This window comes from Brachypodium distachyon, chromosome 3 (genome assembly GCF_000005505.3).
Source record: "Brachypodium distachyon strain Bd21 chromosome 3, Brachypodium_distachyon_v3.0, whole genome shotgun sequence".
In the NCBI taxonomy this organism is placed as follows: domain Eukaryota; kingdom Viridiplantae; phylum Streptophyta; class Magnoliopsida; order Poales; family Poaceae; genus Brachypodium; species Brachypodium distachyon.
Window position 1 is genome coordinate 22,763,597 of NC_016133.3, and position 27,387 is coordinate 22,790,983.

Below are 27,387 nucleotides of genomic sequence, written 5' to 3' on the forward strand. Positions count from 1 at the left end.
AAATATAACTCACACTCCGCTCCACATATGCAGCTTGAAGGACGAGATGTCATGATGCAGGGGGCCACAAGACATAATACCCTACACCGTGCATCTCACATATGTAGCTTCTTCAATAGTCTAAACAATTCATCCATTTTTCCCCATAAAGAAACAATTCATCATTAATCGGTCATGACCCAACCAATTGTCCAGACAATATTGTACTCCCTCCGTCCAACAAACGTCCAACGAAAGATGTCTCAAGTTTGTCAAAATTTGGTTGTATCTAGACATGACTTAGTGTATAGATGCATTCAAATTTAGTCAAAGTTGAGACATCCTTTGTTGGACGGAGAAGTACCCAAAAAAGGCAGCATTAAAACTTTCACAAGGAGCATGATTGCATTGACCTCCTGCAATTTGATAGTACTTGCACAATTTGATAGTACTTACACTTACACAAAGGGAAAACAGCTGATTCCACTCAAGTGAGCAATCTCCTACACACTACAGGCAAAACGAAGAACCACGATGAGTGTGGCAACATCATTTCGGTTTAAACAATGTCCCAGATTATCTTCATAATGGTAACACACACCAGTAGTCCAATGTGGCTTGTGTTCTTTCAAGATGTTGACTTCCGTTGTACTACCAAATCATCAGCTGAGTAGTATTCAGAAATAAGCCGGTACATATATGATGGACTGTGCCCGCCACTGTTAAGTATATATTGGAGAGTATGTTAGCAGCAGCTGACAGTGATTTCAAATGGAAGAGTATAGCGATATAGATGACACATGATCAAATTTCAACTTTATAACACTTATGCCAGGAGGGAACACATATATTCTTTAAAGAAGATGGACACCCCAATTCAAGGCGAAGAGGATTCTATCCCGGGTGGGACGGGGGGTCTAGTCTTCTTCCTAGAATTATCCATACCTTGCAAACTAAGTTAGGCTCCATTTCTAAATTTAAAATTGCTCATCGTAAATCATAGTTCTCAGCTCTTAAACATAAATTTCATATGATATACAACCTGATTTATGTTTAAGTTCTGTACAAAAAGATATCATGTTATAAGTACGATTTCATCACATTAGAATTCATGGAACTAGAATATGAGGCACAGAAATATTCTCATAAACTCAAAGTAGGGTGCTCCCAACAAAGCTTCGTTTAGATGATCCCGAAAAATAGGTAACAAAAGAACTTACGTGTCGGTGACGAAAAGACTGACAAGCTTCGGTGGCACGTAGTCAAATGTTGGATTAACAACATTTAGAAGTGGAGTACCATCCTGGGTACTGAAGTTCATGCAATTTGAGAACTCGCCAAAGTCCAGCAAATCAGATGGTGATTTAAGTTCGTTCAGTAAAACCTCCGGATTGTGTGGATATAAAGGACACAACTGTCATATGAAATGAAGAATATTAAGTGTTCACTACAAAACATAAAAGTTGGCACAAAAAAGAGATGCAGAGAAAATTTCAGAAATAAACATTGTGACTCATCTAATGTATGATCATTCTGGCAGCAACTACACTATTAATACTGATTAGTGCTTGTCTGTGAGAGGCCATAGGGTTTAAATCCTCATCAGAGCAAGGTTTAGATGACAACTGGACAAGACAAACTGAATTATTGAACAAGAAAGGGCAAAGATAACTGATGCAATGCAAGTTTTTAGATCTAAGCACAACCTGGACTATAGAATCTGCATGAAACAGAGTGTCCTGATGACTGAGATGAGACCAGAATATTTGTGTAGAACAGTAAATAACAATTCATGACATATTTGCATTTGGATTTGATGGTCAAAATATTTGGTTGAGGTCCTTATAATGGTATTTTTTTCACATGAGACAATTAGCATCACAACATGACTTATTTGGGTCCACTTTTTTCCCTTTATTTACTATGGAAACTGGAACAGGTCATCAATTAAAAACAGGAGGATGCACACAATTTTGTTCAGAACCCAGCCACACGTGTCTTGCTGACCAAACACTGCCTTAAGAATAACAGGAAAGCACTGTGATTCTTCAGATGCTTGATAGCGTTGCAGTAGATGTCACAATTACATGCACAATATATAGAATGAACCTTATGACTGCCTGCAACCACGACAAAGGGTACAGCATGCTTTTGAGCAGCAAGAGCAACCATATTCATCCCAACAGGTGCAATGACTCCACCATTTGCCATTATTGCATGAGCTCCAACTATGACCTACAAGATTAATCAGGAGTTATAGTTCTGATGCAAACAAAGATGTCTAAATAATAACTACCATGCATACATACCATGTTAACTCGGGAGATCATAGCAAAAATTGCAGAATCTGTTATAACAGTAGTCTGTACACCTTTCTCAACCAGCTCTTTAGCAAGAACATGTCCCTGATATCTGATTCAACCATTAAAAGAACAAAACTGAATCAAGCAAGGAGATCCTATTACAAGAAATATTCAGTTCACAATGAAGTTCACAAAGTATGCAGACCTTGGAGAACCTTCAGCAACAAATACACGAAAAGATCTCTTCTTCTCCTTAGCAGCATACAGGAACTCCTTCACGGTTCTCGAACGACCTAAAGTTAGGATCACCTCACTGGGGCAACCGAAAGCATCAATCAGATCCAATTAGTTTTTGAATAGTACAAGCAAAAACTGTCATAAGCTTTCGGCCATAGCTCAATGCCGCAAGGCAGCACCAAGCTATGAGTTGTCCCATAGAGGAATATTACGATTCATGTGAACAGTACCCGCGTGAATCAATTAAGGAGTTAAGTATGGTAGCTTTAGTAAGGATATCTATTTAGGTAAAAGAGATTGTCTTAGTTAAGGAAGAAAAAGATATGGTTTGTTGGGAAATTAAGGATTCTATTCTTAGGCATCAAGTTGTGCCTTCCCTATAAAAGGGACGCCATGTACCATTATGGATTATCCAGTGAATAAGAACAGACTAGTAAAGATCTAATCCCTGTTCCCAGCCTTCTCTCCCTCTCATTCCCAGCAGCATGGCCAGCCAACCCTCACTCTTCGGAGCTGTACCTCCAACCTTGTCACATTCATCGGTCTTAGGACCATGTCTATTATAGCATGTGCCAAAAACATTCAGATGGTTCTCACATGTTGGAAGGCATCGCTGAATCTAATTTTCACATTAATCCAGACCGAGGAGGCGAGGAGCAATTATGAGCTTAAGTTTTCTTTATACACCTTAAAAGTAGATAAGTCCATGCAAGCTTTGGTACAAGTTTATACAATAATTGCGGTAGCGTGCCATAAGCAACTACTTCTATTTGTTTAGGTAGTTCAGTACATAAAACACGAAAGAGAATATTAAAAACCTTTGCATATTTTGATTCATTTTTGTGAAAGAAGGCAGTGTAATCACCCAGACATTTAAGAACTTTAATCATTTGCCATTCGGCACATGTTTCTTTTGTAATACACACATGTGAAAATTATCAGCAATCTCAATCCTATGCAAGAGCTCAAAAAGTTGTCCAATCATTTATTTCACATAAATAAATAGATATGATTAGTTAAGCTTAAAGTAATATTTATCTACATTGGCCAAGGAATGATCGTACTTCTGGTGAATAAGTTCCACGGCTTGCTCAGAAATCTGGTCATAGCATGTATCAATCTCCTCAATAAGATCGCCAATGGCAGCAATAACATCATGCTTTAGTTTCCGAGTTTTTAAGCTCTTGTCACCAGCTGCTGACATGGCAAACACAGAATGTCAATGTCAATAGTAAAATTAACATTATAAAGGAAGCCCCATAAACTTGATAATATATCAATTAGGTACATACAATCATCTTTTTTTACAAACAAGTAATTGTAAAATAGACAGGAGAAAAAAGGAATTCCTCTTCAGGTAGACGACTCAAAAGCGCGTAGAGAGAAAAGGAACGGCTGATCAGGTGGGGTATAAGTACTGAAAGAGAATTCTAGAGATAATGAACTTACTTTTCCCATCTGAATCCCCAGTTGATGATGCAGAACGTGAAAGTGCAGTGCTCACAGGAATATCGTCCAGTAGAGTCTGCAATGAAGGTGCACGGAGGGCATTTCTCGCATGGGAAGCAAGAACAGCAGCGGATAGGGTAGGATGGTCATCATTTCCACTGTCATATTCATCATCACTGTCAACAGTTACAGAAAGACCTTCGATACCAACTGCTGTAGAAGATATATCTTCCTCTTTTATTATATGCAAAACACGTCTCACAATGTTTCCAACTGCAAGCTCTGCAAAAGGTCAGGAAAAATATTTTAAAAGGCTAAAAACTAGAATTTGCTACACCACATATTGTTTGGAGAAAATATCTTGTGCTACTGAGGACCCGGGTGCTACTATGCTCCAAAGCCACAGCAACTTAACCAAAAGTTGTGGAAATTTTGAAAAACACTGTAACATGTACAGTCCTACAAAATTTCTACTCCAAGATTGATTTATACATACATTGAGAAACAAAAAAAAAACAAATACAGTCATGATAAAAGTGTAATTCGCAACAGAATTGAAAATTGTTACTACTCATAACTGTTTTTTTTTGTTTTTCAATTATATATATGTTCTGCCAATCCACTCAATTTTTTTGAAATTGTTTCACAACTTTTTTGTTTGTAGTGCTCATGGCTTCAGAGCATGGTAGCAACCTAAGCCACATTAGCACTAGGCATTTTCTTATATCTTTCATTATACATGAAGTCAAAGCTGAATAATGAGTGTCACCCTATTGTAAGAGTAAAATTTTCTAGGACGAAAGCATCATTATTTCTGACACCCAAGGACCATTCAGCAATTGGATTATTCATCAAGCTTGCTGATAACTACAGATGAAGTGTTAACTACCTAGACTGAAAGCTTCACTAAGTTCTAATGGTACTAATGCCAATAAACAAAAGTACTGTGTATATTTCACCAAGGGCACAAATTAATTTATCGTGTATATTTTGTTTATACTTCTTCGAAGTGAACACGTTAATTTCACTCCAGACATAAACCCAGCGGAAGTAGATAAATGCTTCAGTTGAACTAGGCTGCTTCCATGGAACAACTAGCTAGTGAGCATGATTTTCAAGAACACTATACGTTTCACAGTATAGTGCGATCCTACAACAACTGGGAGGTAAAGGCTACATATCGCATTCTGGATTGCATTTCTCTAGTATCGTTGTCAGACTCCGATACTGTTGTGGACCTTGATCCACGACAGGGTAACTGTCATACTGAAGATAGCCAGACGGCATGGCTGCAAGGGATTGGGTAGACATAGGTTGAGAGGAGAGAACAACTTGGGAGTGAATATATTGTCTCTTCTTCTTGATTCAAGATTCAAATTAGATACAAGGCATCCTTATATATTGGATATTCAGACCCTTGATCTTTCCTAACACAATACAAACTCGTAATGACTTAGATCCTTTAATCCTGAACTTCCTAATACAATACTATTTCCTAAAATACTCTCCTCCCTACAGTTTCCTTGGTTCTGCAAGTCCTTGCCCAATACATGAGCATCTTCTTCTGCAGTATGTGCCTTCTTGCAGGATGGCTGTCCATTACATCTGAACATCCACAGCACTACACCCCTCCCAGGATAGACATTGGTTTAGAGGAGAGAATAAATTGGGAGGAATAGATTGTTTCTTCTTGCTTGATTCAAACTTGTTCAGACCTTTCACTTTTTCTATCACAATACGAACTCCCACAACAGATACTAACATTAGAATTGATTGGATTGTTTCAAATGATACTAGCACCAAAAAAATATAACCGTGCCTCAGTAGGTTAGATTGGAGGCATCAGCTTGCACTTCTGGCCGCAGCAAAGTACATAAACATGACTTGCCGTTCTCGCTAGACAAGGTGATACTAAATCTTATGCTTGTTGCTCCTATTTCATTTATCAGCCGCATGTGACAGTGGGCTGAATTTCGTTTTCGCAACTCTGATAGAAGAAGCCCATGGAGGTCTACTATGACTGGCATATCCCAGTGGACAAATTTTTTATTTCTTTATGAGCTAACAGGATGAACATTTGCACTGCGTGATTCCTCTAAAAAATATTGCACTTATAAATAAAACGAAGCAGTGCTGGCACATATAGCTGCATACATGTGTGTGTACTTTAAGATAACCATTATTGTGATGCAAGTAAAATATATTGTTGTAGCAAATTATCATGTCTTCACATAACATTGTGTTACATAATCTATTTGTTTATATAGTAAAATAACAATTTTACTTAAAAATAAAAATCTCATAGTGTTGTGATGCTAAACAATCGTGATACCGAAAACCTTGCTAGTGAGCTTACCCTGGAAATCTGGATCGACAATCTCATCATATTGACTTGTATTGTATCTCTCATATTCATATAAGCTTCTAGTAAACCTTCTTTTTCTCTACCTTGGCTGGAAGACCATTATCTGGTAATAATTTGTCTTGAAATGTAGGGGTACTAAATTTAGTTGTATGTTGACCGTTGGTTTAATAAATGGCACATCTAATTGATAGTTCATATGAAAAGCTATATTGTAAATTACAACTTACATTTAAGTGCTCGAGTTCATTGATAGGTCACACGCATGTAATGCACAATGGCCATGCAATTCACCATGCACTTGATGAGATTTAAATTACATGACACTCAGAAATAACCAGCATGAAAAACTAGAAATCCATAATCAAGAAAAACAAAAACAATGTCCAAATTGCAAAGACTTAAGTAGATTTGCTATAAGATCAACTTTCTACACTTCCCACTTGATACTACTCACTGTTCTAAATAAAAATAGATTTGAGACAACCTTTTAAGAAGCACTGACTGAAAGCAGGCAAAAAAGAGAATTCTCAGATAGAACCAATCTATTTCCTAGAAACTCCGTTGTTCCACAAGATACATGCCTTCCATAGCCATGACCCAAATGATCTATCGGTCCATCTACTGGGCAAAAACTGCATCATCTAGCACAGCTATGTCAATGTCAAACTATGCTACAGATATATTAACATAGAGTTTGCAATTGGAGCAACAGACAAGTTCACTAGCAGATCAATACATCCCATTGAACCCAGTTCAGCGTAAGTCAAGCAATTACACACGAATAAAATAAACCGTGACGAGGAATTTACCACTCGAACGATGGAAACACAATCGAAATTAAAATACTATAAAGATTGAGGGCGCACCGATGGGATTAGCGGAGATGAGCTGCTCCCCGACGGAGCGGATGGCGTCGGCGAGGGCGGCCGCTTGGTTAGTGCTGCCCATCCGGTGCTGTGACACCACTGACCTCAGAAGCTCCGCCGTCTGCCGCGCCACAGCATGCGACCCCTCCACCTTCCTGCCCACAAACAGACATAACTTACGGGCAGACCAGAGCGACGCCTATTCGGCCCGGAACAGGACAGGGCGGCTAGCTTCTTACCGGCGCTTGAGCTTCAGGACGAACTCACTGACGAGAGGCTGCACGTCCGGCATGGCGGCGCGCGGGTGGGAGCGGAGGCGGAGGATTTGGGGGTCCGATCGGCGGCGAGGGAGAAGACGGCGGGGCTTAGGGTTTTCAGAGAGAAGGACAAATTCCTCAACGGGGCGCTGCAGGTTTACAAAATTTACAGTTCGGTCCTCCTCCTTCACATGTACTCTCTCTGTTCCTGGATACGGAGTACTATAAGATTTTCTAACTTCATCTTATCTCAAACTTCTTGAAATTGACCGAATTTATTTTCCTATAAAAAAAGAAATTGACCGAATTTATAAAAAGTATGCAGACACATACAATATCAAATATACAATGCAATCAGACCAAATTTAACCACAACAGTAAATTTCAAGGATCCAAGATTTGAGAAACTGTTTCATGTCGCTCGTGCATCTCCTCCTCAATTGATCATGTCATAGTGCTGCCCTTAGGTGGTCCCTAATGCAGTGCACCCATGCAGTAGCAGAAAAGAGCAACCTAGAATTTAACATAGTCCCTCTGATCCATATAAATTGTCTCAAATTTGCCTAAATATTAATGTACCTATGCCTAAAAAATGTCTAGATGCATGTAATATTTCGACAATTAATATGGATCCGACAGAGTACTAAAATTGCAACCGCAACATACTAGTATTTACAAAGTGTCATAGAACAAATCAATACTCAAACAAGGACATATTGATGAAACAAATCATGGAGAAATACTTCATAACACCAAGCATCAAGTTTGTCAATGAGTTACATAATAAAATTGCTTGATGGAGGAGATGGTGATGAAGACAATTCCCCGGGCTATGGAGAGAAAGACAATGTCCCTGATGACGTTGACGAGCAGCCGGAAGCGAAGGGGAAATGTTCCCCACCTACCTTTCTTCCTTAGACCTCCCTCTTCATAAGGAGGAGAGTTTCCCCCTGATCTTGGTGCCTATGGCAATGGAGACCCGAAACCTTCCTCCATATTGGATCTAAATCTAGAGGAAACTCTCTCTCTCTCTCTCTCTCTGTGTGTGTTTCGGCCTCTTCCTTATGTCCAAAAAACATTAAACTTATTGGCACCCTTAAGTTAGGGTTTTCACGATGGAGTCCAAAGGGCGGTGGCAAAAGCCTTGTGGGCCCAGGGCGCCTGGGGTCCTCGGGTGTCGTCTGGCGGTCTCCTTTTTTGTGCCCTTCAAGTCCCCCCTAGATCTTCTCTCCAGCCATTTCGGTCATTTAAGTACCTGAAATCATGAGACAAAAATGGGGGGGAAACTGCTAGGCATTGTTAATTGCATTTAAGCCCACAAAATTAATAAAAACATGGATGAAAACTTCAAAAGAAATAGATACGTTTTGGGCGTATCAACATGTTGGTCAACCTCATCACTATACCGGGGCATTCCTCGGGCAAGTCTTGTAAAAGCCCGACCATCGAATCTAAAGCCCGAGCTTGGCCCGAATCCTAGACTTTTCCCAAACTCAAGCCCAACAAATGACTGATTGTACATGTGAAGATGCAGAAATAGATTGTACATGGGAAGAGGAAGCATCGGGCGGCGTCGCTGCGATGGGAGGAGAGGACACAACGGTGGCGGTGGACCGTGGTTGGAGGAGGACGCAGCGGTGACGTCATCGTGGTTGGAGGAGATGAAGTCGCAGCGCGTGGTCAGGGGAGAGGAAGGGACGTCGGCGGCGACTTTAGGGGCGTGTTGGGCCATAGGGTGCGCCGCCGTCAGGACGTGGACTCGGGGGGAGAGAGGGAAGTAGGAGTTGATTAGGGATTGGGGAGTAGTTGATGGGCCGTACGCAGGGCAGAGTGTGGGTGGGGCTTTGCCCATTATTGTTTTGTAACCATTCTAGATCCCATTACCGAGCCCGGGCATGCTAATTCGGGCTGCAAGTTAAAGCCTAGCCTGGTACGGAAGTTGTCACGGCTTGTGGACTTAGACCCGAACCCTCCACCAAAAGGGATCGAAGCCGCCCGGCCAGTCCAGTTTTTTCTCGACAAGCTCGAGCCACGTCATCATGCCCAAATGTACTCATCATTTGGGCAAAGGAGGATGGTTAGGTCAATTTTAATTGAGGGGGGGGGGGGGGGGGCGCTTTCGTCCTGCAATGGGCAAGTGACCGACCTAGAGAAAACCCTCAATGTTTAGTTGCGGGTGAGTATGAATATAAGGATTTTGTTGCAACGGGCTGGAGATGGTTGCATGGTTTTCTTCAACCAGAGTGTATGACATTCTACTAATACACTCGACAATGTTTAGCTATTTCCTTTACACATTTTCCATTGGGCGATTTTAATTTCCACATTGTGTGATCGTTGAACAATAAAGTCAACGAATTTTGAGCGCTCCAATAAAATGGACATGTGAGGACGGGGATGCCCTTTTTGGGTCAACCTTAGTGAAAAAATCATGGTATATATAAAAGATATGCAATAACATTTATTTTCTAGTAATAACAGGAAATAGTCTCGATAAAATGAAGGGACTAGCCCCCAACTTAAATTTCATAAGTAAAGACATCATCTATTATCTGTTAGTGCTTCACATTCCAACACGTGCGCAAGGGGCTCGCTATATAAATATACACTGTACATTGGTGTTGTGCTAATTAAAACCCGGTACCGAAGCTTGTGCGCTTCATCATCTTCATAAACTCGTCCATGTCGATCTCACCGTCACCTGCGTGCTTAGAGTTAAAGACTTAAACAGCCACATCATGTTGAGTAGTAGTACTGCTAATGCTATGCACGGACGGTCAGAACTGAAAAAAAGAAACGGATAGGTACCGTCTTCGTCGGCGGCCTCGATCATCTCCCTGACCTCGTCGAGCGTGAAGTGCTCGCCAGCGTCGATGGCCAGCCGCTGAATATCCACGTCAGATATCTTCCCCTGGATTATTAACATATATGCAGATTACATTACGGCAGCTAACAGCTTATAAACTGATGAAGAACACAAAGCAGGTAGGTAGCTAGGTACGTTTCCGTCCTGGTCGATGATCCGGAAGGCCTTGGTGAGCTCGTCCCTGGCGTCCCTCTCGCCTATCTTGTCCGTCATCATGTGCACGAACTCGTCCAGGTCGATCGTCCCGCTTCCGTCCTTGTCCACCTCCGCGATCATCTGCCTGATTTGCTGCCAAAACCATCGCACGCACGCACGCACATCAGCTCCAACGACACTTGAAATTTTATCGATTCATCCATCATCTTCTCTAAAGAACAAAACGATCCATCAGCTAGTATAAGCCACGTACCTCCGGCGTCATCTCGAACCCCAATGCTCTGCGAAAGATAACAGCATATCTGAATTAGATACTCACTCCCTTTCATAATTCTTATCGAAATATCACATATATCTAGGCATATTTTAGAAATAGATACATCCACTATTAAGCAAATTTGAGATAAAAATTATGAAACGGAGAGAGCACACTTGACGACACTTGAAAAATCAAGCGTAAGTACCTCATCGCAACATTCAGCTCCCTCGCATCGATGGTGCCTGAACCGTCCGTGTCGAAGAGATCGAACGCTTCTTTGATCTCCTTCCTCTTCTGCGCCGTCAGTCGCTTGCGGCGGCCTCTCTCTCTCATGTAACTAGGGGCAGAGGAAGGAGACTCGTCGTAGCCCCTGAAAGAGGTCGCCTACATGCCAGAATTCAGAGCTCAGCAACTGCGGTTTTTGTTCAAATGCCACTCTCCTGTCTCCTTGGCAGATTTTCTAGCTTCCGATGAAAAATGGAGTATATATCATCTGATTTCAACTAGTACTACCAAGATAACATTTTTGACATTTATTATCCAAAAAAGAAAGAGACAAATTATTCTAGAATCTTACCATGTGTAGAGAGACTACTTATTACTAGTTCCTTCAGGATCAACCAAGCACTCAAATGACCTACAACTGGAAGCTAAATTTACTCAAGCAGAAAGTACTTCATCGGAAGTAGATTGCCTATGGGAGAATCATCTCAAGACTTGCAAAAAGAAGTACAATAGGATACTTAAGGGGGGGAATCATCCGTTTTTCCTCAAGTCTAGCTACTCCTATCATTAGCCTAGTAACGAACAGGGAAGATGAGCCAACAGCGAGCTAGAACACAAAGGCGGAATTCCTAAAATTCGGCAATCACAAGTAAATATTCATCAGGTTATCGAGCAATCGCGTACCATTTGGAGACGAAGCAAAGCAGAGGTTTCTTCCTCCTTCGCAGTTAGCCAGCCAGGCTAGCGCCTTCTTCTCCTTATTCTTGTCACTCTCTCTTTATCGTAGAGAATACGAGAGAGGAAAGGATAGCAGAATAATTGGTTGCTTTTCAGAATGAGACAGGAAAGTAAACAAGGGAGAAGAAAAGGCGTTCACTGCAGCTCCATGGAAGCCTGCACGAACACGTCGTTAATTAATCAGAAGTCCTCACAGATCCATGCTTTATCGCTCGGGGTCCAAAACTATTTCATCTTTGGATATCAGGAGCATAATTAAGAAACGGCAGCTACGTGTTCGGTCGCTTTTACTGCTTTTACACGGAACAGGGCGGCGGGTGTGGTGGATGCGACTCCGGACTGGATTTTCCGGTTTCCAGTAGTATCGTTTGCAAATGTCATTTTCAGAGACTCGTCCTTTCTCGATTTACTAGTATGATGCCCGTGGGATGCTACGGAACCATCTTACATCGCTACGGAATTATAGCGGTCTCTCTTGTTTGATTTTTACCACAACCATTTTTGCTTTAGTGAAGGATTGGTGGCAGCGGTCTGTTACCTTCGACTACATCACTTTTTAATGCCTTTTTTACTTTACAGAAAGTAACTCTCAAATAAAACAGAAAACGAAAGGTATCGAATATTATGCCAATTTTTTTAATTTACCAATATAGAGGGGGCGAAGGGCAGGGGCCGAGACAGATCTGATCGTGCCCAGTACCTGGCAGCTCATCGATGTCGTCCGAGCCTGATCCATCGCGCCCGTTGCCCAGCGAGTCGACGTACTTCTCTTTCTCCCCTTGCCCACTACACCTTCCTGGCGACCCTTACTACTGGAGTGTTGCACGATCCACGACAACCATGTCCACCTCAACCACAACGCTCCAACTTCCTCAGGGGTGAGTGTAGAGAAGTGCCAAGGTTAGGGTGTGCTTTCTAATGACGTCGCCCTCTAAAGGTGAGAGAGGGGGCGGAGTGGTGATGGGAAGGAGGCACTATGTACATTGTGGCGACTCCAAAGGCGGGAAGAACGAGATCTAATTTTCTGATTCGGAGGTGTTTGTTTCCTGGGATCAAGGAGGAGGGGAGATGACCATCGATGGGCACTTTCATTCTAGTGTTTGTTTCCGTTAATTGAATATTCTAATTATTTTATGTTTGTTTCCATGTACAAACACAATTTGGATATCCCTTTCTTTTTTGTTGGAGCGGATGACTGGTCCTGGTCAGGTTTTGGTACGGGACGGTGAGTTTACCACTCACAAGTAAACTGTAACAAGCAACAAAGTCTTTGATACAAACAATTTGCAAACTGCCTTAAAAAAACAATTTGCAAACTTTCCTAAAAAAGCTAATTCGCAAACAATTCTTTCGCTGCCATATACTCTAAAAAGGACAGTAAGAAGAATTCTCTTGAAGCCATACAAATAATCCTCACAAAAATTTACCAATCATCATTGATTAGCATATACATAGGCAATTCTTTCATAGATCAGCAAGTGACGACCAATGAAGCAATCCCGTCTCCCAACGGCAAGAGCCCATATTGGCTACCGATTTTTTTTTGAGCTTTGGCTACCGATGTGCCCAAGCCCCAATCCAATCTCCCTATCTCCTGTTCTCTCCCGTCAGCTCCTCCCTCTCCAAGTCTTCCTCCCCCTCTGTTTCCTCCCGTGCACACCGCCAGGGCCAGGCGCCCCTTACCCCCACCAATCCATTTCTCGGTTTCTCCCGTGTGCCGCCGCCCGCCGGCGTTGGTGGCGCATCCCTTCACCGCGCCCCTCCCTCTCCCTCTCCTGTACGGCTATACTCCATCCTTCTCTCCTCCCTGCAGTCCCCAAACCAGATCCCATGGAGCCCGCATCCCCCATGGATGGTTGCTCCGGAGCCATCGACCTTCGGCTGCCGCGCCGCCACCGCCTGCCTCCGCCGTCGCGCGACCATCCCCTGCCGTGCCGCCGCGAGCGCCGTCGTCCCACGACCTTCCCCTATCGCGCCGCCAACGCTTGCTGTCTCGAGCCACGCCAGTTGTCGACCTTCCCGAGCCGCACCGCTACCCGCTTATCGGAGCGCCGCTGCTACCCTCCTCTGCCTCGCCTCGCCGGTTCGCCGCCAATGCTTGAGCCCTAGCCGACGGTGTTTTCCTTTGCAGGAGAGAATGGGGAGAGAGGCGTGAGAAGCTAGATGGGTCGTGGGAGACGGCAGAGATGGAAAAGCCGGCCCCACATGTAAGAGATGGGCAGGTGCGTGACGTACGACCGCCACCACAAGGATCTTTTATAGGAGTTAAGATTTGGTTGCCAGCATGCATTAGGTTATTCGTGCGTTGCTACGAAACATAAATATGTGTAAATGAAACTTTTTTTTTATAAAACCAACTAGAGATAGTGATATCTCGTATCTGTACTCGTGATATCGCTTTCGAGAATGCTGGCTACAGAACCCAATCCCTTTTATGTCTATTTCACGTACGGGTGTGATAAACTTTAAAATTGTACCATGTTCTCATGTTCTCAAAGTTTGGTCTGAACTCAAGATTCAAACCTAGAAAAATTTATTAAGTTTTCTTTAATTGTGCAATATATATATATAACACGGCGAAGTATTAAATAATAGCTCTTCGACGGTACCCATAATTTTAATATAAGTGGGTTAATATAAACCGTTCATTTTTAATCTAAAGGATCAGATTAGCCCATACTCCTCAACTCCAGTTTAGGTCAATGGGGTATCACCTTGGAGTATTCAGGAAGCGGGACAAAAACGTAATTTAACCGGGCAAAACGAGCCCGGCAGAGCAGGCTCGATGACTGCGAGGATGGCGCGGCGGCTCGTGCCGAGCTAGGACGCCGGGCAGCAAAGAGGGTGTGGAGGCTCCAAGCGTGGGCGGCCGGCAACAAAGACGGGTGGCGAAGAGGTCGCAGGCAGTGAGGACGCCGTGCTCGCTGCGAGAGCGGCACCGGCGGGCAGCGGAGATGGCGCGAGCGTCAACGGCGGGCCGCTCCGAGGGCTCGAGGGCGGAGGCGCGCTCCGAGGGCGGCGCCGGCGCGATGCAGCGATCATGGGGCGCTGCCAGCGGCAAGGTGCCAGGGAGGAGGGCGGCGGCCGGACAACGTCGGCAGTGAAGAAACCTGCTCCTTTTAGTTATCTTTATTTATTACTTGTTCTGTTTCATAATTCTTGTCGAAATTTTCATGTATCTAGACAATTTTTAGAAATAGATACATTTATTTTTGGGCAAATTGAATACAGGAATTATGAAACGGAGAGAGCAATTTGCATTTTTAAACTCGTACGTCGTCCCACAGCGCAAAGACCATCCCGATTTTCTTCCTCGCTCGAAGCGTTTTCTGCTCCGCTCTGCACACAAGAAAAGCCCGCCTCTATCCCCAACCCGCAGGCGAACGCCACAAATCGCCGCCCTGGCAACCGTTCCTCTCCCACCGAATCCATCTTCCCCCATCCTTCTCCCGCTCTGCGCGCCGTCTCCCCCCGGCCGCTGGCGTCACCTCCCTCCTTCTCGCAAGCCGCCGCCGCCTCTCTGTCACGCGAGCCGTCACCGCCTCCCTCCTCCGTCGAGGCCGCCTCCCTAATCCCTGCGAGCCGTCGTCCTGGATCCGGCGAGATCCGTCCCCGTCAGCCTGTGCCCCTAGCGAGGCTCGGAACTTTCTCATCCGCTGCGCCCCAGCAAGGCAGCCCATCTCCCCGAACCCTACCACCCCCAAATCCCCAAGCGATTCTCTTTTCCCGTTCCTGTTGGCGGCGGCACACGCCATGCGCGCCGGAGCCGACACCGCCACGGCCTCCGGCACCGATGCTCGACGGGCTACTGCTTCCTCCTCTTGCAACGTCCTTCCTCTCTCGCCGCTGCCGTCACGGCCTTTCGATCCCTTTCGTGTGTTTTCTAAATGCCTCGTTTATCCCCTTTTCTAGGATTTTTGTGGGGTTTGGCAGTCAAGGGCGGGGGCCAAGCGCGTGCTCGCTGACGAGGTCGTGTCCCCTGTCACCTCCTTTATCTTCCACGAAGTAAGCTGGTCCATCTCCCTTCAGTTTTTCATTTCTTCCTTCTCTCTGTCCTCTGTTGTTTTGTTCCTGCTATAAGCGTTCCGGCTAAGATGGCATTTTCTTTATCATCGGACTCTTTAGATGACAATATGTTGTAGATTGTAGATAATCATTTGTGGTTTTCCTACTGAACTGCAGGTAAAAAAGTTAGTCGATGACAATGAACTTCACGACAATTTCGTCAGATGTTCTTACTCTGCACTGTGGAAATTCTCATGTTTTATTTTGCTAATTGGCTGACCTAAATTTGACGAAGCTTAGTAATGCTCCTTAGGTGGTGCAAGTGCTTGACTACCATTTACTCTTGAATTTCTTTACTTTCATTACAGCTGCAAAAGAGTAGAACATGTTCAAGCTATTAATTTGGACATTTCTCAAACTGTAGAAAACGGTATCGGTACCACTACTTGTGCAAGTATCGGTTCTTCACGGCTGCTCTTGAAATGGTAAGTGTTGATAAGATGAACTTACTTTGTATGTGAGCTTTGCTGCTTTCTGTTACAGATTTTGATTGCTAGTAATCTTGGAGAGCTCTAGAGGTCCTGGTTACATGAGCTTATTGCAGATAGAAAAGAATACTTGAGGAGAGTAATTTCCTTCAAAACCCGACTGATGCGTTCATAGCAGGGCGATCATCCTTTTTTCCAGAGGATTGGTCTTCCTAATTCCTAGCCATTTCTCTACATCAAATAATATTTATTATGATACTGAGGATTTTTTTATCAGTGTGCACATCTTCAGATGCCTTAATTTTTACCATGCAAATTCTGAATTATCATCCAAGTATTTCTGATGCTTCGTGTATTAACAGAAGCAACAGACTTAAGCGTTCATAGCAGGGAGAGCATCCTTTTTTCCAGAGGATTGGTCTTCCTAATTCCTAGCCATTTCTCTACATCAGATAATATTTATTATAATACTGAGGAATATATTTTTTTTAACTGTGTGCACATCTTCAGATGCCTTAGTTTTTACCATGCAAATTCTGAATTATCATCCAAGTATTTCTGATGATTCGTGTATTAACAGAAGCAACAGATATCTTTTCCTATTTAGAGCCAGTGAAGGTCATAATTGAAGAGCTTACGATTGGAGAGGTTGTTCTGATGTGCAGGTAAAATTCATACATGACCTTGGTTGAACACAGAATGTTTTGGTGTCCTGGTTAGCTCGCATGATTTCTTTTAACTACCATGTCAGAACAGATTTCTGATGGTGCATGTTTGACTATGGAAAACCCTAGGGGCTAGATTGATACCTAACGAGCTGGTCATCAAGAATTAATTTCATTCTGAACAGTCTGGTCTTATAAGTTGAAACCTCTGCATCTGATTAATTCTTTCCTTGACTGATCTATAACCATGTCTATTTTTCTATTTTCCCCAGAAAAATAGACTCGTAGTTTTGCTAAATTTGATATATGCCTAACTGCTCATTTTCATGTTCTTTGAGTGATATATGTGTTTTACGCTGAGTGATATATTTGTAGCTGCACTTATTTGCTAATTTTGATGAAGTGCTTTTCATACCCTGAGACTGTTCATGTTGCAAGTTTTCAGATTGGATTTTAGGATCACTTTTTACATATTGGCTATATCTGCTTTAAAAAACGTGGTACATAATGAACTACTTGATGAAATATAGTTCACCTTTTATATATGGCATTGATTTTTAAAAACTCTTTTTTAGGGGAAAGCTTTTAGTTAACCGATGCACTTGATGGAACACAAGGTAAGCTGAATTTGATGTTCGACATTTTAATTTCAGTTAACCAATGCAATGAAAGCCTGCAAGCCATAGGAGACTTTCACTTTCTACTTAAGTTGTGCTGGAAGCAGATGCATTGGTAGTTTTGAGCCAACTGAAGACCATGAAGAGGAGGCACTATATGTACTCTTTGTATTTTTGTGGTAACCTAAAGTTGGGTTGCCATGTTGAGAACTGCTTCCAGCCTTTTTCATTTTCATGTCACTCTTTGTATTTCTGTCATAGAGATTCGCATGTTTGTAGGAATTATAAGAACCGAGTGATTTCACCGTAAGTGGTTTGCATTTTCAATTAACGTGTTTATTGCCTATACGTCTGGAAATTTGGATGCATTTTCATTTATGTTTTCACAAAGAGTTTGTAGATCCGTAGCAACGCACGGGCACTCCACTAGTAACTAGTACAGTGCCCGTGCGTTGCCACGGCCTCTTAAACATATGCACATAAAAATTCACTTTTATAGAAAAGCAACATGATTTGACATTCGCAATGAATAAAACAATGGTTATTAATCAAAATGTCATTTACTTCCTAAATCTAGAGTCAAGCTTGACAAGCGAGCTGTCTACACAGATAGTGTACTATTTGCCACTTGTATTGAATCAATTGTTCATACAGACCTAGTATTGGAATTTGGAACACATCTTGCTCTACATAACATTGGTGTTACTCCATTCCGTCGAATTGTCTTACTTTTTATATCTATTTGTAGAGCTAACTCTTGAAACTTTGTGACCGGGTTGAGCACATCTTGCTCTACATAACAAAAAGAATCGGGAACTTTTAGGTCTGCATGACCTGCACCACGCCACCACAGCGAGAAGGTCCAGTGAATAGAGACAGGCCCTTTAAGTGACATAGAGTATGTGCTAGTGCGGAGAGGCCATGAGCCTGTCAAAAGGCCAGTTTGAGAAAATTCAGTTCGGCAACTTAGAAATCAGCACGAACCATTTTATCAAATTGATCAGCCCGCACAGAGTTACCAAGTTGAAGTTCGCGATACTTTGGTCCAGGCCAGCGGCTTTAGCAGGGTCAAATTCTCCTTTTACTTCTGCTAATTCACATGAGTAGACTGTAGCAGTATCACCAGGCTTCGAGTTGATATCTGTCAAGCTACTGGCTCCATTATGGTACCTCGGTTAACAGTGTTGATAAACCCACTACTTCACCGTCAATAATAACAGTAGCATTTGTAGATTGTGAAGAAGATGCATTGCGTTCCACATCGAAGCTGTCTGTGAAGCATTGCCCTATTTGGGATAAAAGATTTCATCTCCCCCGCTGGAAAATCAAGGTCTGAAGAGCCCCACATATTCACCTGCATTGCAGTTAAATGTTAAATATTATAACCAATTTGAACAAATAGATTAATCCAAAACATGCATGAGCATCAGCATTTAGACATTACTGGAAAGAAAGCAATAAAGAAACTATTTCATCTCACCGACATGCCCTCATCTCCCACACCAGCCAGAATTAGCACAAGACCTACATTAAGTAAGAACCCTCCTGAAACATAAGCTTAGGCCCGGTGTAATTCTTCCAAATCCAAGCAACTTACATGCATGTTCATAGTTCAGATCAAATCAACTTTGGTCATAACATAAACAATTTCTTTTCTTAAACAAGCTTTCACAGACTCATAAAATATTGTTCGAATTAACTTATATCTGAAGAAAAACTAAAGCAACATGAATATTTACAGTTACAGGTGTCTAACCAGGAAACATCTAAAATGACCAAGGACCCAAAACAATAGCAAATTTCTGATCTTATCTCTACTCACCATGACACCGCAACCCTCGTCAGCAATCCTTGCGTCTCTCAGTGCTACTACACTATCTTCCACCATGTGCTATGCAGAACTGTTAGTGGTGTATGTAAGATCTCTCCTTTTCACTTCTTTTGGAATTTAATTGGTAATAAAACTGCAATTTGTGTATAGGTTCAGCACAAAGGGGTACTAAAACTGCAATTGGCCTATATCTTCAGCACAAAGTTGTGCTCACCCCGAGTGTTCTCGTGAGCATCTAGTTGGTCTTGTGGTGCCCTTCGCGGAAGGAATGGATCGGGGCGAGCTCGGTGCTGACGTCGACCTTGTCGCCGTTGGATGTACAGTCGGATCCCCTGCTATAGTGGGCCTTGGCCGTGGGGAAGGATGGCGATGGCGGGGTATGGGGCTGCGACCCGTCACGACCTAGATGAGGAGTGGGGGGCGTCTCTGGTGTGAGTCCGTGGCTGGGGAGGGCGACCGCATCGTCCGCAGAGGGTGAGGGCGGCGGCTTCGGACACGGCGTTCTGCTGTGCGTGTCCCATCCGAGGAGGTTGGCGGCGGCGTCCGCCCGGGACGAGGCGCGGCTGGGACAGCCAAGGTGGAGCAGAGCGAGTCGTGGGGAGAGGACGAGAAGGCCCTCGATCTAGATCGATCCGCACGACCGGCGAGGTTCAGGGCCATGACAGAGGCAGAGGGCGGCAGAGGTGCGAGGGATCGAGTTAACGAAGGGTTGGACGGCAGGTTGATTTCACACTTTCGTAGGGGGTAAAATGCAAATATCCGGTGGACGACGACGGAGGAAACATTCCTCCTTTTATTATTAGGGTAGATTTTTACGGATGTGAAATATCTATACTGTCGTCCCTATTACTCCTTTTGTTTAGAGGGAGTATTAAGTTCGGTAGAATTTGTTAAATTATAAAAACATAAGAACTATAACAAGAAAGACATATATATGTACTACCTCCGTCCAACAATAAGGGACGTATTAGCTTTTTTTTACCATTGTTTTGATCAAAAATTACTCTATTAATATATAATTATATGACATAAATTCATATCCGTTATATTCCTACTCAAGAATATTTGCTTATGGTTATGATTTTAATCACATTAGTTACATATTCACGAAGAAATTTTTGGTCAAAGCTTGGTCAATCGAATCCTAATATGCCCCGTATTGTTGGACGGAGGGAGTAGTTCTCTAGTCTAGAAATTGGTATGTCATTTGAATTAATCTAATAGTAACTATGAATCTAATTACAAAACATGTGACAAACCTTGAGATTTAGGTCTGACTAGGCGTGATTCGTGAGAAGAGACATCTGAAAGTATGGACTCCAACGACCGGCACATCGTCGCAATAATCAGCGAGGATGGAGCATCTAAGGCTCCAAGCTGCGTCTGCCGGGTGGCAATGTCCTAGTAAAGCCGAGACGTACACACCGACGGCATCTGCACCCATCGTAGTAGCCACTCATTCCTCCATATGGGCATGCTAATACATGGGGTCCACCGTATTAGAGATAGGTGATTAAAAGAGAGGTACCAGGCACACAGATGCTTTTGGATGGACCCTGACGTTTTCTCTTTCCTACGTTTTCAAACTTTGATTCTCTCTCTTTTGTATCAGCCACATCACATACCTATTTTCTTTTTCACTCACACTTGGTTTTCTTTGTACGAATTTTATTCCCTAGTACATAGTACAGTGTGTCAGGTACATGTACATCAAATGAAGGTACATAAACAAAGGTATTAATTTTATTTCCTAGTACATAGTACGTCGTGTACATGGACTTATGAGACAAGTACATGGTGTGGTAAATCACATGTATTAGAAAAATAAATCTGTCAAAATTTGGTACCTCTTCTAAGACTAGTACATCGTATGGGTACATCACATGTACCTTAACAATTTTTAAATATCTCACATATCAAGATTGTGTACATCATGTACCAATATAAATTCACAACACAAACATTCATAGAATATAAGTACGTTGTCATGTACCCAAGGTACATGATGGTACTCAAAAATCACAGCACAAAAATTCACTACCCAGTGACTAACTACCTTCTCAACTAATTTTTAAAGATGGAACCACAAATTCACATGGTACTCCAAAATAACAGCACAAAATCATGGTACATGATGGATCCAAAATAAAAAGTCACATTGTACTCCAAAATCATGGTACACGATGGATCAAAAATAAAAATCACATGGTACATGATGGAGACCGAGAGGGGCTGCAAGAGAGGCGGCTCGCAGGAGAGATGGCTGCTAGCGCCCTCGATCTTGGTCGGAGAGGGGACCATGGGTAGCCGCCGGTAGCCGCGTACAGGAACAACGTCGGAGAGGAGGCCGAGGAGCAGCTTGGCGACCATGGGAAGGTTGGGGGACGCCTGGAGGATCTGCAGCGAGGCGGCGGAGGCACCGATGCCGTCCTTGAGGAAGAAGTTCACGCTCAACCATGGGAACACGAGGCACGGGGTCAGCCACAGCCATGGCCGGATGGACTTTAGAGTGGGGAGAGGAACGTGGGACACATCCATCTGCGAATTGAGATTAAGAAAAAAGGAGGTGGACAGGTGGTTGGCAAACACCATGGCGTCGGCGTCACCCGGAGGTTTGGCAATGTCCTAGCATCAGCGAGCAGCAAGTATCCGTGAGTTAGTATTGTGAAATCGAATCGTCGAAGGCTGAGAGATTTTCCCATAGGGTTGTACCCCACCATGTTAAGTGGTGCATCTAGGCATGGCTGTCCTTTTTTTTTTCAAAAAGAGGAATAGCCCCGCAATCTGCATCAAGCGATGCACACAACCATTTTTATTGCATTCATTCATCTAATTCCTTTCATTAAGGAAAAAGGATTAAGGAACGAAATTGTTGGCTGTGTCCGTTTGGGTAACATTAGGCTTATCATAAAGGAGCAATTGTTGGCGGGCTTTGGTTTGGGTTTCTGATCCTCTAAATAAAATTAACACCAAAATCTAGTATTCCTTCTATACTAGTCGCTGTTTTAGTTCAAATTAGCACTTAAACAATGACACGACTTTAGGATCGGAGGGAGTACTAGCTTGTGAACCTCCACGGCCCAACGTTCGTGGCGTGCGGCCTCGACGACGCTTTGAGTCGGCTCGCAGCTATAAGGTGCACCCTGGATCCAACGTCTGTGGAAGCGGTACGTCAGACCTCCATACTACATTTTTTTTCCGAAAAGATTGTAGGGGAAATACTTAAATTATAAATGTGAGCACTAGGATTTTAACCATGTTGGATGGAGTCATGCACTCACAATTGTACCACCGCACCTTCGTGCTACATTACTTTTTAGTTGTCATCAATCAAAGGGATTTACAGCTCGTTTGGCACCTATCACTTGGGTCTAAAATTCTGAAATTTATTTTGCATTCTACTCCCTCTATACCGGATTGATTGGCCCCGGCATTTTTGCAAAAACACCATTGCTATTTCCCAAAATCGACTCACAGTCCACGTTCTATCAGAACTTTTGTGAAAACCCCCTGTTGTTTTCTGGAATCAGGTCGCGGTCCACATTCAGTTGAATGTATGTACCGCAGGTTGATTTTGGAAATTAACAGGACTTTTTGAAAAATAGCTAGCGCCAATCAATTCGAAACGGAGGGAGTAGAAATTAAGGGCATCTACAAGGATGAGCCCCCATTTGTCCTCCCCATTTGTCCATTTGAGGGTGTTTGGAAAAATGAGGCTGGAGAAAATAAAGTTGTTCAATGGGAGCCCCCATTTGACCTTCTCATAAGTGTTTGACATGTGGGACAAGTGGACAAGTTTTGCACTCCCTATTCTATCCCCAAATTTGGGAAAAAAATTGGGGATGTGGACCACTTTTTAACAAATGAGGATTACCATTAGATTGTATATTTGCCCAAGGATCCTCCAATGGACAAATGAGGTAAGTTTGGAGGGTGCCCTTGGAGATGCCCTAACTTGTTTGGTTGGCACGAAATTAGCCATATAAATTCAATCTCAAATTTTATGGAATCAGCATATTACTCAATTCCTCTCTAAAAGTCATTATTTGTCTGGAATTGACGCTTACTCTACAAATCCATGTGGCAGACAAACATGACTTTTGAACCGAAATTCAAATTCAACCAAATGAAATCTGATAAAAAATGAGATTTCATTTTATTTCTACCAAATGAAATAAAAAAATGGATGACAAACGAGCTGTTAGAGAAATGTGGATTATACTATCCATGTAATAGATAGCACAAGACTATGTTTAAATATCTAGCCTATTTTTCAATCCGTACCAACACATGGATATGGTGCTAGCAACGTAAAGTGAGAGGAACGTTACCTCTAGGAGATAGGGGCGCACAATGTCTACGAGCTCACCTTTGACCCCGGTAGCTTCGACAACAACGTTATGGCTTATGGAATATAGTTGCCAGGTCTTCTTTCTGCTGAGCTGGCACATTGAATTTTAGCTTGTCGGTGTTTTATAAGATGTTCTAACTTTGTGTTATAAAAAAATATATCAACATTAACATTTTTAGTTTAGTTTTATTAAACCCGTTATACATATATCCATAGTATACCAAGCCTTCGACCAAGTATCACTCTATTAAGTTTGACTTATTGATCCAAATCATAACCATAAGCAAGTATTTTTATATTATGTAATTATATTAATTTAAATCACATAAATTATACATTAATAAAGTAATTATTGGTCATAGCAAATAACATAAGCCATGTATATATAATAACATGGAGGGAGTACTTATTTGATCTTTAGTTATCAGTATGTTTTTCTTGGTCAAACTTTATACTATTTATATTTAATTTAAAACAATGATAGAACATCACCCCTTTTGATAGAAAAACAATGCTGTTGTCTTTTCATCTTATGTTAAAACACAATGCACAGATCGAAGGAGAAAGTCATCACCACAGCTAGCATTTCCTGTTTAGGAAAAAAAGGGATATACAGTACTTTTTTTTTTCTCTCGTAAACTATGATACAGTATTTAAGAGAAATACTCCGTACAATATTTATTGTTAAATCCAAACACCTAATTTTTTTCTGAAATATCCAAAAAAAGTAAAAAATTATCTCCTGAAAAAAATCTTGGATTGAAAAAAAGCGTGCAACATTGACATTTCGTGTCTACTAGTACCCCCCATTGGCCTCTGCCAACCCTTCGTTATCCGAATTGCACCCGACTACCCGATCGTCGATCACAGGCCCAAATCAACAGTACCCGTCCGTTGGTTCCTTGGCCAGTCCGCTACCTTAGCTAGTGAGCTTTACATATGGACCACCCACGTTGGCCAGTGGCCACCGCCTATTAATTCCTCTACTGCTCACCTGTCCAACAGATTCTTTCTCCCACCTAATCCCCTCCGTCTCATCTGAATAAAAGGACCCCTCTTTTTCTCTCTTCAGGCTTTTATCTTTGGGTGGTCGAGTTCTTGATTCTTCTTTAATTTTACCATACGCGGAAGTTTCTTGATTTGCCTTTCTAGTTGCTCTGCTCGGTTCGATCTTGATTTTGCCGTTCTAGTTGCTCTGATCGTTTCGATCTTGATTTGCCGGTGCTATCTCTGATTTTGGGGGCACCATCTCTTGTTTCAATCTCTCTTTCTCTCTCCCCGACTCTCTCTCGCTCTCTCTGAATTTTTTGTTTCTATGATGATCTAAAAGCATCGGTGAATTCTGGATGAATGCGTTTGCGCACGAACAGTGTGCCGCTCTGGTGATATCCCTGCGTTATTCATCTGAGGCACGCGCGCATGAATGATGAATGTTATTGCTCTCTAATCTTTAAGTTTCAATCTTTCTTTCTCTCTCTCCCCGGCTCTCTCTCTCTCTGAATTTTGTGTGTCTATGATGATCTAAAAGCATCGGTGAATTCTGGATGAATGCGCTTGCGCACGAACAGTGTGCAGCTCTGGTGATATCCCTGCGTTATTCATCTGAGACACGCACACATGAATGATTCATGTTCTTGCTCTCTAGTCTTTAGTTTCAGACCAGTCTTCTTTTACTCGATCCGGCAATTCAGGTCGGTAGATCTGCTTTATGGAAGTGACAGACTTGTAAAATGCTGCCCTTTTGTTTTGCATCAGGACTGATTTTGTTTCACAATCAATTGAGATTTGTCGCGAAACGAAAGGAAATTCGACTGAGATTGACACTTGATGCATATTTATCAATATACATAGGTCCAAAACTTGTAAAGGACAAAAAATCAATTAATTTTTTCAATGCTCATCAGAGTGCTGGACATGCAGATGCAGATAGAAGCGTCTACAACAGGATGACACAACATACAAGCGTCGATACAACAAGCTGGGCTCTGATTCGCTGGTTCTGTTTATTCCCATCAATGTGCAAAACATGCAGGTACAAGTGGGAGCTCTGATTCACGATCTGTGAAGGTGATTCTGACATCTCTTGCCCAAAGAATGCACCACTTATTAGTACGGATACTGGGATGCGTACTGCGATTAGTGTCGCCTGCGTGCTGTGTTGACAGGTTCCTGTGAGATGATTTTGGTTGCTGTGTTGACAGGTTCCTCCTGTCAGGTGTTGGAGAGGACGTGTTGGTTCTCGCACGTTCCCCCTAGGTATTCGGTTCAGTTTGTCCGTCCATCGATCATTCAATCTGTTCCCGTGTTCTCTGTTTCGCGTTTGTGATCTTTGCTGTCAGGTTCTTGTGTGATTCCTCGCAAGACGGATCCGTCCTAAATCCTCAACCCATCCTCTCTGGATCGCTTGGACTCTTCATAATAAAGTTGAATGATCGAATGATTAATACTGCGAGTCGTGCATTTATACACGGAGTTAGCACAACAGAACCTGAAACGGATGTGACTACAATCGAGCCGCGTGCACACGGGATGCGGTGATCGTTGAAGGTTCGGCAGTTCCGGGATTTTGCCATCACGTTGCGACTGTCCCGAAATTCGTTGAAGAGTTACTACTCGATCCCGGACAAAGTACAGCTCGATCTACATATTGTGCTTCGTCCGCTAATGCTGCATAGGGAAGGATCTTACACATCAGCAGCATCGGCGGCAGAAACCTTGGCTTTGGTGGCGATAGGAGTAAAAATGGGTTTGCAATTGAGCATGCGCGCACGGTCAAGAGATATATTGCTCATAGGACGGAAATAGGCCATGAGGAGAACGGTGGACGTTGATGTCGAGAAAGTGATGAAGATCACCAAGATTTGTCATGGCGAACTCCTGACGAAGATAGCCATTGTTAGTTGTATGCACATTCAGATTTATGACGCAATGGAAAAGACCAAGATTTGTGTGAGAAGTCATCAAGTGTGAGCACCACTCGAAACTCACAAATAATCCGACTCCAGATCAAGGAAAACAACTCAAATCGATGAACTATTTGGTTCTAGCTGTGCTGTTCCACTCATCCTCACTCACACCGAATTCGATTACAAGAGTAGGTCAAATCTAGCCTAGTCTACCCGGTCCGCCGAAAGCCAAGTTCTTCTTGGAAACTCTACTATATAAAGGTAGTTCCTGAAAACTCTACTAGATAAAGGTAAAGGTTACAGGGTCAATTGCCCCATTCTGGGCCTGCAAACCTCGCTGGAAGTTGTTGTTGTCGTTTGGGCCGAGTGTAGCGAGGCCCATCAGAGGAAGACTTGTACAGGTCCACCGGGTCGCTGACACCCTCTCGTTCTTGAGAATTGGCTTGTCCCCAAGCCAATGCCCGCGGAAATTGCTGCTTGAGCGACTCCAGATCTTCCCACGTAGCTTCTTCCAAGGAGGCATCGCTCCATTGGATCAGAACTTGAGCAATAGTGAACTCGGAGAGAAACTTGCTTAGAAGGTAACTGGGAATGTACCTGGTATGGATGAGACAGAGCGTTTCAATTGGGAAACATGGAAAACTGGGTGAATTCGACTCGTAGCCAGCAATGCAAGGCGATAAGCAACTTGACCAATTTTCTGCTCCACCATGTAAGGACCATAAAAACGAAATGCCAGCTTGTGATTTGCTCGATGAACCACTGACGACTGAACATATGGTTTCAATTTGAGAAAAACCATGTCACCAACTGCAAATGAAGGC

General features: G+C 42.9%; 2 protein-coding genes, 1 long non-coding RNA gene and 2 other non-coding genes across 6 annotated transcripts; 3 read left to right on the plus strand and 2 right to left on the minus strand.

Annotated features, from left to right (window-relative positions):
• Positions 1 to 358: 358 nt before the first annotated feature.
• LOC100826572 (translation initiation factor eIF-2B subunit beta) lies at positions 359 to 7,635 on the minus strand. Of its 2 annotated transcripts, none has more exons than XM_010236381.3 (9): positions 7,439 to 7,635; positions 7,200 to 7,354; positions 3,969 to 4,250; positions 3,584 to 3,713; positions 2,488 to 2,595; positions 2,289 to 2,391; positions 2,089 to 2,214; positions 1,200 to 1,393; positions 359 to 698 (listed from the first exon to the last, which is right to left on the minus strand). In XM_010236381.3, exons 1-9 carry the CDS (start codon positions 7,489 to 7,491, stop codon positions 608 to 610), a joined length of 1,242 nt encoding a protein of 413 aa, XP_010234683.1. In that variant the 5' UTR covers positions 7,492 to 7,635; the 3' UTR covers positions 359 to 607. The 2 variants fall into 2 exon arrangements, with proteins under 2 accessions (XP_010234683.1, XP_003573855.1); XM_003573807.4 differs by having other exon boundaries at positions 3,584 to 3,716.
• A 2,258-nt stretch (positions 7,636 to 9,893) lies between these two features.
• Positions 9,894 to 11,955, minus strand: LOC100826885 (probable calcium-binding protein CML8). The gene is made up of 6 exons (XM_003573808.4): positions 11,647 to 11,955; positions 10,943 to 11,121; positions 10,732 to 10,759; positions 10,458 to 10,610; positions 10,265 to 10,367; positions 9,894 to 10,157 (listed from the first exon to the last, which is right to left on the minus strand). Exons 1-6 carry the CDS (start codon positions 11,647 to 11,649, stop codon positions 10,087 to 10,089), a joined length of 537 nt encoding a protein of 178 aa, XP_003573856.1. The 5' UTR covers positions 11,650 to 11,955; the 3' UTR covers positions 9,894 to 10,086.
• Positions 11,956 to 24,459: 12,504 nt separating this feature from the next.
• LOC112271405 lies at positions 24,460 to 26,858 on the plus strand. The gene is made up of 2 exons (XR_002964292.1): positions 24,460 to 25,724; positions 25,859 to 26,858. It is a non-coding gene; the product is annotated as an uncharacterized LOC112271405 (long non-coding RNA).
• LOC112272082 lies at positions 24,965 to 25,072 on the plus strand. Its single transcript, XR_002965781.1, has one exon. It is a non-coding gene; the product is annotated as a small nucleolar RNA Z188 (small nucleolar RNA).
• LOC112272080 lies at positions 25,163 to 25,270 on the plus strand. Its single transcript, XR_002965779.1, has one exon. It is a non-coding gene; the product is annotated as a small nucleolar RNA Z188 (small nucleolar RNA).
• Positions 26,859 to 27,387: the final 529 nt, after the last annotated feature.